The sequence below is a fragment of the Mizuhopecten yessoensis genome, unplaced genomic scaffold (assembly GCF_002113885.1).
Source record: "Mizuhopecten yessoensis strain PY_sf001 unplaced genomic scaffold, ASM211388v2 scaffold2023, whole genome shotgun sequence".
NCBI lineage: Eukaryota > Metazoa > Mollusca > Bivalvia > Pectinida > Pectinidae > Mizuhopecten > Mizuhopecten yessoensis.
The window spans coordinates 133,202-145,516 of record NW_018404339.1 but is presented as its reverse complement, the minus strand read 5'-3'; the positions used below and the strand labels follow the sequence as shown (position 1 = coordinate 145,516).

General features: G+C 36.8%; 1 protein-coding gene across 1 annotated transcript in view; it reads left to right on the top strand.

The window, feature by feature from the left end:
* LOC110444189 (CUB and sushi domain-containing protein 3-like) overlaps positions 1–12,315 on the top strand; it is an 85,325-nt gene that overhangs the window by 69,082 nt on the left and 3,928 nt on the right. Inside the window, exons 9-20 of the mRNA XM_021488597.1 lie at positions 2,579–2,721; positions 3,030–3,231; positions 5,272–5,447; positions 5,715–5,868; positions 6,133–6,303; positions 6,622–6,792; positions 7,444–7,626; positions 7,823–8,008; positions 8,405–8,551; positions 9,186–9,200; positions 10,483–10,641; positions 10,918–11,109. Of these exons, the coding sequence (XP_021344272.1) occupies positions 2,579–2,721; positions 3,030–3,231; positions 5,272–5,447; positions 5,715–5,868; positions 6,133–6,303; positions 6,622–6,792; positions 7,444–7,626; positions 7,823–8,008; positions 8,405–8,551; positions 9,186–9,200; positions 10,483–10,641; positions 10,918–11,109 (1,899 nt within the window). The remainder of the gene's footprint in view (positions 1–2,578; positions 2,722–3,029; positions 3,232–5,271; positions 5,448–5,714; positions 5,869–6,132; positions 6,304–6,621; positions 6,793–7,443; positions 7,627–7,822; positions 8,009–8,404; positions 8,552–9,185; positions 9,201–10,482; positions 10,642–10,917; positions 11,110–12,315) is intronic.

Genomic DNA, 12,315 nt, shown 5'->3' with positions numbered 1-12,315 from the left:
GATTACTATGGTAGGTCAGTTTGACATGATTACTATGGTAGGTCAGTTTGACACAATTACTATGGTAGGTCAGTTTGACATGATTACTATGGTAGGTCAGTTTGACACAATTGCTATGGTAGGTCAGTTTGACATGATTACCATGGCAATGGTAGGTCAGTTGACATATTTCCAATTGTACATAGACAAAGCATGTGCTTAATTTCCTGTTTAATTTATAAGGTGCTGAACATATAGTACATATCATTTAGAGCTAAGTACATACTGTTTAGAGCATAGAGGTAAAGTTCCTCTATATATAACGGATGTCAAGTGAACGTAAACATGTCAAAGTGTTCAGTATATACAGTTCCACATTAATGTGCTCGCAATGTCTTGCTGTAGTTTGATGGCTGAATGTGGCCTGGTTTTCTGTACAGAAGATCTTCTGTCTCGAGGCAACTTGATCAAATGTATTCCAGACTCTTCATATTTTGTCTAGATTTACTCTTAGAAAGCCAACAATTCCCACAACATGTCAGCTTTAAAATTATAGATAAGATTATACAACAGTCTAAATGCAGAGCGTTATGTCTCTAAAAGCATGTAAACAAACTTGTTTCTGTTCGATCTCCCTGGTGTCGAAGCATACTACTTTACGTGCCTGCAACATGATAACCAGGGGTCTGTCACATACATTTAGAGGAAATACTTTGACAAGTAACAATGGTGTCTGTCACATTTATATGTAAGTATAGGCAACACCTGTATAAACTGTGTTTTATGCCATCTATTGGCTAATGCCTGGCTTCAAACTTTTGGCTGACAACATTACATGACCTCAACCACATGTGGAGGCATTCTTTTCATTTTTTCTATTGTAAATATTAAGGTAAAGCATATGTAACCTTTGCTATTGCCGTATACTGTTGTTCGAGTTGTCTAAGCTTACCACCACAGCTCTTTCTGCTATTCATAATTGAGTTTGTATATAAATACTTAAATATTGTCATGACATTGTTTTAATTGTCTATCAGCACTATAAGACCATGAAAGCCACAAGGTATATACATTTTGTATAAGATAGACAGAAAGTGTGTCAAGAGAAACGAATGGAGGAAAAGGTGAAAAGGAAAAGATCTCAACTAGTACTTTTGGAATTGATGCAGCTTTATTGTAAAGGTCTTTTGTTGATGGGTTCATATTTACTCTGAAACTATTTTTCAATGAAAATGTATGCCTTCTAGACCTGAAATCCACAAAATACAGATCTCAGAAAACAAATTGATTGTTTTTGTGAATCTGCTAAAACTAGGGACTGCGAAAAAAGATCATAAACTATTGGGTGAATATGAGATTAAAAAGGGACAACATTGAGTATAGACTAACTGAGAATTGTAATCTTTTCTTCATCATCCTTGCCTCCTATACATTTCACAATTAGTAGTTTGTATTCAATATGGTGGTGCAGAGTGAAAAACCTTTTGAAGGGAAGAAAATCTTGAAATGTTCATCTAAGAAATAGGAGAAATTCCTTTCCATTACACTCAAAGTGGTTATGAAAACAAAAATATTTTTATAAATTATATTTTTGATTGTACTTGATGTAAGTAAATTTGTGATAAGTGATATAGATAAGAGCTGATATAATGGTGTCTGAGAGATATCTATGATTCAGGATATTTTAGGTCAGGGGTGTAAAAGTGCACTGTGTGATGTTTATCATACAACAGTTTATAAAAAGCATCTCAGTATGTGGTCTGACAGTTATGTCTACCACTCCTCAACCCTGTACACACATAGACATTTATGATAGCATGTCATAAAGTCCAAAGGGTACACAGTTAGCGGTACCACCCTTCATTTACATCAACTTGTTGTAGGATAGAAATGATGCGACATGAAACAAAATGTGTTTAATAGTCCATTGTTAGATACATGTAATGTAGATGTCCTAATAAAAGTTTAATGGTGATCACAGTTAATACATTTGTGGTAGATATCCTAATGTTTGCTGGTGATCACAGGTAATACATGTGTGGTAGATCTCCTGATGTTTGATTGTGATCACAGGTAATACATGTGTGGTAGATGTCCTAATGTTTGCTGGTGATCACAGGTAATACATGTGTGGTAGATATCCTAATGTTTGATGGTGATCACAGGTAATACATATGTGGTAAATATCCTAATGTTTGATGGTGATCACAGGTAATACATGTGTGGTAGATATCCTGATGTTTAATGGTGATCACAGGTAATACATGTGTAGTAGATATCCTGATGTTTGATGGTGATCACAGGTAATACATGTGTAGTAGATATCCTGATGTTTGATGGTGATCACAGGTAATACATGTGTGGTAGATGTCCTGATGTTTGATGGTGATCACAGGTAATACATGTGTGGTCGTTTTTTGTAGTTAAGTGATTATTATTCAAATCCAATACTGCTCCAAAGGTCTATTACTTTTAGATATCCACTAGCCAAGCTATACTTCCAATAGTAAATCCTAAGTAAAAATATTACTTGTGTTATATATTGCAAGTTAATTAGATCATTAATGTTATATACTTGATTTATTCTTTGTGATTGTAGTGGTGATAAATACATGTGGTGGAAACCTGGTAGCAGACTCTGATGAGAACTGGTTTACTTCACCTGACTTCCCCAACAGTTATCCTCCCAACCTTATCTGTGATTGGATCATCCAGGCAGGTCAGGGTGTGATCTCGCTACAGGTAAATATCATCAGGATCTTCTTAGTGAAATCTAGGCAAAAAATATATCACTTCGATTTCGTTATGGAAATCTAGGCAGGCAAGGGCGAGATCTTAATCTTTTTGAGGTCACAAGCTGATAAATTAATATGTGCACGACAAGCATGTTCTCTCAAATTGAGAATCTAAAGTTTAAATTTATTATCTAATTTTAAGTTAAATTTTAAATGATATAAAATAATTTCATGTTGAATTGAACTCAAGTCAGACATGACCAGTTTTGGTTAAAGATTCTGCTTTGCAGTAATATGTATGTATTTTACGTTAAGTTCGTGGAGTTTTCCCTGGAGGAGACTGTAGATTGGGTGGAGGTTAGAGAGGGTGCTCACGACAGTGGACACTTGTATGGCAGATACTCGGGGGAGGATGTCCACCGTGTGGTGGTTAGTAAGGGGAGCAGCATATTCCTTAGACTGGTCACAAACCCTGGTGGGGAAACTCGGTCAGGCTTCAACGCTACCTACAAGTCTGGTAAGTATCTGTACGGCTTCAACGCTACCTACAAGTCAGGTAAGGCTCTGTCAAACTTAACTCCAAATACCAATCAGGAATAAGGTTCTGTTCGGCTTCAAAGCTACCTACAAGTCAGGTAAGGCTCTGTCAAACTTCAACTCCAAATACAAATCAGGAGTAAGGCTCTTTACGGCTTCAAAACTACCTACAAATAAGGTAAGGCTCTGTCAAACTTCAACTCCAAATACAAATCAGGAGTAAGGCTCTGTACGGCTTCAAAACTACCTACAAATAAGGTAAAGCTCTGTCAAACTTCAACTCCAAATACAAATCAGGAGTAAGGCTCTGTACGGCTCCAAAACTACCTACAAATAAGGTAAGGCTCTGTCAAACTTCAACTCCAAATACAAATCAGGAGTGAGGCTCTGTACGGCTTCAAAACTACCTACAAATAAGGTAAAGCTCTGTCAAACTTCAACTCCAAATACAAATCAGGAGTAAGGCTCTGTACGGCTTCAAAACTACCTACAAATAAGGTAAAGCTCTGTCAAACTTCAACTCCAAATACAAATCAGTAGTAAGGCTCTGTACGGCTCCAAAACTACCTACAAATAAGGTAAGGCTCTGTCAAACTTCAATTCCAAATACAAATCAGGAGTGAGGCTCTGTACGACTTCAAAGCTACCTACAAATAAGGTAAGGCTCTGTCGAACTTCAATTCCAAATACAAATCAGTAGTAAGCTAGCTCTATACGGCTTCAAAGCTACCTACAAGTCAGGTAAAGCTCTGTCAAACTTCAATTCAAAATACGAATCAGGAGTAAGGCTCTTTACGGCTTCAAAACTACCTACAAATAAGGTTAAGATCTGTCAAACTTCAACTCCAAATACAAATCAGTAGTAAGGCTCTGTACGGCTTCAAAACTACCTACAAATAAGGTAAAGATCTGTCAAAACATCCATTCCAAATACAAATCAGTAGTAAGCTAGCTCTATACGGCTTCAAAGCTACCTACAAATAAGGTAAGGCTCTGGCATACTTCAACTCCAAATACGAATCAGGAGTGAGGCTCTGTACGACTTCAAAGCTACCTACAAATAAGGTAAAGATCTGTCAAAACTTCAATTCCAAATACAAATCAGTAGTAAGCTAGCTCTGTACGGCTTCAAAGCTACCTACAAATAAGGTAAGGCTCTGTCAAACTTCAACTCCAAATACAAATCAGGAGTAAGGCTCTGTACGACTTCAAAACTACCTACAAATAAGGTAAAGATCTGTCAAACTTCAACTCCAAATACAAATCAGGAGTAAGGCTCTGTACGGCTTCAAAACTACCTACAAATAAGGTAAAGCTCTGTCAAACTTCAACTCCAAATACAAATCAGGAGTAAGCTAGCTCTGTACAGCTTCAAAGCTACCTACAAATAAGGTAAGGCTCTGTCAAACTTCAACTACAAATACGAATCAGGAGTGAGGCTCTGTACGACTTCAAAGCTACCTACAAATAAGGTAAGGCTCTGTCAAACTTCAACTCCAAATACAAATAAGGAGTAAGGCTCTGTACGGCTTCAAAGATACCTACAAATAAGGTAAGGCTCTGTCAAACTTCAACTCCAAATACAAATCAGGAGAAAGGCTCTGTACGGCTTCAAAACTACCTACAAATAAGGTAAGGCTCTGGCAAACTTTAACTCCAAATACGAATCAGGAGTGAGGCTCTGTACGACTTCAAAACTACCTACAAATAAGGTTAAGATCTGTCAAACTTCAACTCCAAATACAAATCAGGAGTAAGGCTCTGTACGGCTTCAAAACTACCTACAAGTCATGTAAAGCTTGTTCGGGCTTCAATGCCACTTACCAATCAGGTAAGACTAGTTCAGGGAATATTCCTTTCCCTGCTTCAGTGGTCATTCTTGTTAATAGTTATAGCATTCCTTTCCTTGCTGAAGAATTTATCTCAATCAAGTTTTAGAACTACACAACAGATTAAAACTGTAACATCAATAATTTTAAGATTTGTTATGTAACTTAATTGTTACTTTACTTTTGTTAAGGTTGTGACTTGGTGCTACCCCGTGGGTCTGTGGAGATTGCGTCCCCTGGGTATGGAACGGAGAGCTATCCATTTGGTCTGGACTGTTCGTGGACCATACAAGACCCATATCACCGTGATCTCACTCTCATCTTTGGTGCTAACTTTTATACCGAGTCACAATTCGATGTTGTAACAGTAAGTAGGCATTTTCACTTTTGATGCGATATATAGGGAGATAAATTAGTTGCATAAAAATTCAAATTTTAAAGTCCCATATATAATTTCAGTAACAATCTAATAACATTCAGGCTAAACTTTAATTGGTTAAATTGAAATGATAAAAAATATACATACAAGTTAAGTTTCCAGTTAAAGCAACTAATGAAATAACGATTGTAATCAACCACCTGTTAAATAGGTCCTTGGTTGATATAATGCCTTTCTATTGTGATTTTTTTACAGGTATTTAATACAAGTTCTGATGACAATCAGCCAACAGTATTCTCAGGCAAGCTTCAACCAAAGCCTATCATATCTGACACTGGTTTTTTTCTGGTCAAGTTTTCATCTGATTCTGATGTGTCTTACAGTGGATGGCATGCCAGCATCTCTTACGGTAGGGTCATAATCGGAAGCGTTTCAGTCGTGTAACAATGAGTGATGTATTCCAAAACTTTTGCCCTGGGAAAGATTTGTCCATATGCCTCCTGTGTTAGTTTCACTTTTCACAGTAGAAACACTACATATAGGAAGTTGTCTACAAACTTTGTCATCATGATGAATTCACTTCCACTATGAAGGGCAAAAATAGCAAAAGTTAAATTGGAGGGAATGTTTCCCACTGCTGTATAATGACCTCTGATCTATTTGTTTCCTGCAGATTGTCCTAGTCTACTTCCACTGCCAAATAATGCCAAAGTGGACACAACAAGTACCATGCTGGGAGATGTAGTCCACTATAGCTGTGATAGAGGGTACCTTTTAGACCTACCCGACCCACGAGTCTGTGATATAGGTGGGGTGTGGTCTGCACCCTCCCCCCGGTGTATAGGTGAGCTTAGGGTGTTTTACAGATTATGGGGCATTGCATCCTCCCATCTGTCAGTATGTTACTCATACCTTAATTAGTGTAAATTTAAAATTTTCCTGAACTCAATGTAGGGAAAATGAAATGAAGCTAAAAATTTAAGTTAAAATGTTTAACTGAAGCCTGAAATGTGTGATCAAACTCTGTTAAAACCTGATACTTGTGTACATGTTTAGGTTTAAATATACAGAAAGTTTGTAACAGCATTATATGCACAAGTTGTTTTTCCCTTTAAAACTGGATCAGGACAATTTGTTAACATTTGATGACTATATTTCCCAGTGTATGACTGCGGGTCTCCCACTATTCCACTCCATGGAGGCCTCCTTAGTATGAATTCTACCTTGTATGATGGAGTGGCAGTTTACCGGTGTGATCTTGGCTACATCCTCCAGGGCAGCTCCCTAGTGAGGTGTACAGAAAATGGATGGCAGGAGAGGCCATCATGTCAAGGTAATGGTCCCAACATGTAAATATTACATTAATTTCTCTCATTTCCGAGTGTGTAAGATATAGAGCTGAGCTGTCCAGGGTAAGAAAGGGGTGTAGGAAATTTCTATTTTACACCCCATTTCACGTGATGTGACGTCACAAATTTGAAAACTTTGATGCCGCAATGCAGAAAAGGCGTTGTGATAAAAATCAAAACTAAGAATCAACATTATGATCTATTTACTGTACACGTGAGAAAGATGAGATTATTTTTTCTGCAAATATGGGGTATGCTTAATCTTGCTGATAGATTAGTTTTTGTCTAAAAAGCTAAGGGGAAAAATTGATACTTTGAAAATGGTAGTCAGTCCAAACGCATTTTTATGGTTTCTGAGCTTATTCTTGTAGTTTGAAGAAGAGAAAAATACTCTTTCATGCCCAAGGGTGTAGGATAGGGAAATTCCACCCTCAGGATTTTCAAATTTGGCAAAACCCTCGTCAAAGCTTTGCCGAGGATGAACTTTGCCAAATTTGAAAACCCCTTGGGTGGAATTTCCCTATCCTACATCCCTGTGCATAAAAAAGTCTTATAATAATTGCTAAAAACACATTGTGTAAAGATGGAAAATATTTGATATTATGGAATATAGAACTTTTGTTTTATTTTTGCAGGGTTTACATGTCCAAAAGTGTCAGCGGGTGTGAATTCTCATATAGTTTCTCTCCCGTCTGACGATTTTCATTATGGTGCTATTGTAAAGTTTGGCTGTGCTGAACACTTCCGTATGCTGAATGCCTCCATTGCCTATTGTACAGAAGAGGGGCGTTGGTCCAGTCCAGCCCCGTACTGTGCTCGTGGGTATTTTCATACAATCTCATTGAAGTCATGGTATTGTCAAACGGTTTTGTTGATTCCTTCTAAAGATCTAAAAAGAAGATTGAGTAAGTTGCAAATTCAAATTGTATTCATTTACTAAGACTGTCAAGTTGCTGGTTCCTGATTTGTGATAAACTATCAATGTATGGATGTTTTGGTGTTTTTTAATTCCAGCTCCCCTATGCCCTGAGGTGGAAATATTTAATGGTAGAATCAACACTACATTGATGCGGCAGCCAGTGGGAGGGGAGACAATCCAAATAGTATGTGACAAGGGATACCGACTTCCTCCTAGAGTCCAGGACACGGTTCTGTGTAATATGGAAGGAAAGTATGATAAAGACATTCCTATTTGTATAGGTAAGGATCTGTCAGTAATTAAGTCATTCAAAAACAGGGTCAAAGTGTTTATAAGCTCATCATGAGAAAAGATTACCCTTTTTATGAAAATGCAATAGAAGATAATAAGTTTACAAAAGGACTGTTATTAAATCAATAATTTTGTATTTCAGTTTAAGCTGGTTTACCAGTATATCTTAAGTAAATTCACTTTCAGTAATAATGTGTATGTGTATCTTAAAGTTTTGTAATATTTCAGTGGCAGATGGATGAAATACTGGTATTGTTGAACACGAGACTAATTGATGTATAGAAAATATGAAGTTATTGTTATATTAGTGATAAGTTATTGTTTAAATGACTTAGCATATCCATTGGTGTGGTCAGTTATGCTATTTCGTGATCTGTGTTGCCCAGATATAGACGAGTGTAAATCAGACAGTGACAATAGCTGCAATAAAACCAACAGCACCTGTCGCAATCTCCCAGGCCAGTATTACTGTGACTGTCACAAAGGCTGGTACAAGGGAGACAACCTAGAAGATAACTTCAAGGACTGTGTTGGTAAGCCTTTCTCTATCCTCACACAGTAGATCTACCGGTAGTTTAATAAACTGGCTGATGCATCAACCCTATCATCCTATAAGTATCTATATATTATCTAAATAGATTAGGGATATTGTTTCCAGTAAGTCCATTAAGCTTTGACTGATTTTGAGTGACAATCTACAGTTCTAGCTGCTTCCAACTTCAAGTATTCTCTTCTTATTTTGAAGCACTTTTTTTTTAATAATTTCCTTGAAATTGATTGAAAACATTCACTACCATAGCTCATTGGCCTGTGTTTATTCTGATGGAGCTGCACTTGTTTCCAATTAGTATGGTATACAGCAGGATGAAATGTGATTAGTGAGGTTGTGTTTGTTTGAGGCAACATCAGCAAGACAGCAAGTTAAATTGATAAGCAAGACTTTTCAAGGTTCGTTGATACTAAATCTATTTCCTTTATTACTGTGCCACTATAGGAATACAGGCAGTCAGTTAGAGTCGGAGACTCGGCCTCTGGCCTCACCCTGTATAATACTTAGTGACAAACTACCTAACATATGTGTAGTTTACTTTCAATAAAAACAAGTCATTATGCTGGAATGATGAGTTGAAAGTGGTAAATGAAACAGAGGTTGATTTTTTTCTGTAGACGTGCATCTTAAAGGTAAGCGTATTGGTTTGTAGGTAATGCAGGTAACACATGGTCCTGCTTGGCATTTGTTTAGGATGATTAATTACAGTATAGTAATGCATGTGATTTGAATTGACTCGGTGTGTTTAGCTGAGCAGCTGTAGACTGTTGTGTTTGTGACTGTAGAGAATCGGTATAGTGTCATCAGTAACATGTTAACACCACACACACCCCGACACACAATGCATGGGAAGGTTGGTTCACTCATCAGTTTTACTTGGATGTACATTATGATCACGGTTATTGATGATCTCTGTTGATGAACTGTTTGAATGCCGTACTTGGATGTACATTAAGATCACGGTCGTTGATGATCTCTATGTTGATGAACTGTTTGAATGCTGTACTTGGATGTACATTAAGATCACAGTCGTTGATGATCTCTATGTTGATGAACTGTTTGAATGCCGTATAAACCCTTTGTTAACCTGGTAACGCTGAAGACTTTCGTCTCTGCTTTGTTCTCTGCCTGTATGTATTGTGTACTGACCATGAACCAGGAAAACGGCATGTTCTGACACAATTCAGTTTTAAACTGTCAAGTTCTGTTCATTCTTTGAATTTTGGAGGATTTCTATAGATTATATGTATTATATATACCTATTTCCCTTTATAAGACCGTGACAATATAGATATTGGCCACATTGGTACAGAAAACATTTATATAATGCCCGTCATTTCTTCCTGAATTGCCTACTGCCAACATTTCCACCATTTTTTTGACGACTCCTTTATAATTATGTCCGCAGGGATATAATAGTACTGAATCCTTTATAGCAACAAAATAAGGATGAATAAGTGTTGGCAGTATGACAAGGTTCTACTGTATAGTAACGAATGAACAATCCTGTTAAAATGATATGGTAAAATGTCTGTTACATCGAGCATGCAAAATATCTTAGTCCTGGAAAAGTACCGACACACTGTTGGTATGTTTGAGTTAGTGAGATTTTACTTGATGAAATGGTGATTCATATGTATGAGATGACATGTTTTCCAATGTACTCTAATTGACCTCAGTTGTTGCTCTGATGACGTTCTCATGTCTGTTTCAGTTCATGGATATTTCTTGTTTTCTTTTGTCTTTGTAATTCTGTGTAATGGTATCTGTTTAATGCTGATATTCATTCAACTATCATAGAAAACAATAAAGTAGCAGACACTATTTAAGTAATTTTGCCTGTGTATTAAAAGCTATACATGGATATGACCATTACAAGTGTTCCCAGCTCATACCTATGTTTATGTATTACAGATGTGAATGAGTGTGAGCAGAATCATGTGTGTGATCATCAGTGTTCTAACTTTGATGGTGGATACAGATGTCAGTGTCTACAAGGTTACAAGCTCTACACTGGGAACGACTGGGTCTTCACCAAGAATGGACTGCTTGTGCCAAATGTTTCTTGTATAGGTATGAGTCTGGTATTTTGCTTCTGTTTAAACTGAAAAACTGGCAATGCTATTCTAAAACTATAGTGAACTAGATGCAAAAAAAATGTCTTCCTTCAATTTTTAAGTTTTGCTGTAAATCATAGATGCTGCAGAGTTATGCCTGGGAAATTACAAAAATAATCATCTACAACTGAAATAATTCACCTCTGCATTCAAAATGTATAACTGTATTGATAAATCTAATCTTGTGTCAAAAGTTTTAAACTTCAATTATTGAGAAAGTTGTCTGGTTTAGTTACATGCTCAGGATTCAACGTATCAGAGGTGGGTCATATGATGGCAGATTCAGTGCTGTTGTATGATGGAACTTACATTGCTGGAACTAAAATGTATGTGACATGTCCCTGGGGCAGACTTCCAGACACACCCAGCCCAGCCACTTGTCAGACAAATGGAGAATGGACTCCAACCATCACAATCTGTCAATGTAAGTGAAGGTTATCATATTGATTGTCACAACCTTAATGTAATTACACATCATCATGTTACCTTTAACCATCTGCCAGTGTAATTATAGGTTATCATGTTACCTTTAACCATCTGCCAGTGTAATTACAGGTCATCATGTTACCTTTAACCATCTGCCAGTGTAATTATAGGTTATCATGTTACCTTTAACCATCTGTAAGTGTAATTAGTAGTTATCATGTTACCTTTAACCATCTGTCAGTGTAATTACAGGTTATCATGTTAATTGTAACCATCTGTCAGTGTAATTACAGGTTATCATGTTACCTTTAACCATCTGTCAGTGTAATTACAGGTTATTATGTTACCTTTAACCATCTGTAAGTGTAATTACAGGTTATCATGTTACCTTTAACCATCTGTCAGTGTTATTTCAGGTTATCATGCTCCCTGTAACCATCTGTCAGGGTAATTACAGGTTATTATGTTACCTTTTACCATCTGTAAGTGTAATTACAGGGTATCATGTTAATTGTAAGCATCTGTCAGTGTAATTCGTGGTTATCATGATAATTGTAACCATCCGTCAGTGTAATTACACGTTATCATGTTAATTGTAAGCATCTGTCAGTGTAATTTCAGGTTATCATGTTACCTTTAACCATCTTTCAGTGTATTTACTGGTTATCATGCTACCTGTAACCCTCTGTCAGTGTAATTTCAGGTTATCATGCTCCCTGTAACCATCTGTCAGTGTAATTACAGGTTATCATGTTAACTATAACCATCTGTCAGTGTATTAACAGGTTATCATGCTACCTGTAACCATCTGTCAGTGTAATTACAGGCTATCATGCTACCTGTAACCATCTGTCAGTGTAATTACAGGTTATCATGCTACCTGTAACCCTCTGTCAGTGTAATTACAGGTTATCATGTTAACTATAACCATCTGTCAGTGTATTAACAGGTTATCATGCTACCTGTAACCATCTGTCAGTGTAATTACAGGTTATCATGCTACCTGTAACCATCTGTCAGTGTTATTACAGGTTATCATGTTAACTATAACCATCTGTCAATGTAATTACAGGTTATCATGTTAACTGTAACCCTCTGTCAGTGTAATTACAGGTTATCATGTTTACTATAACCATCTGTCAGTGTAATTACAGGTTATCATGCTACCTGTAACCATCTGTCAGTGTAATTACATGTTATCATG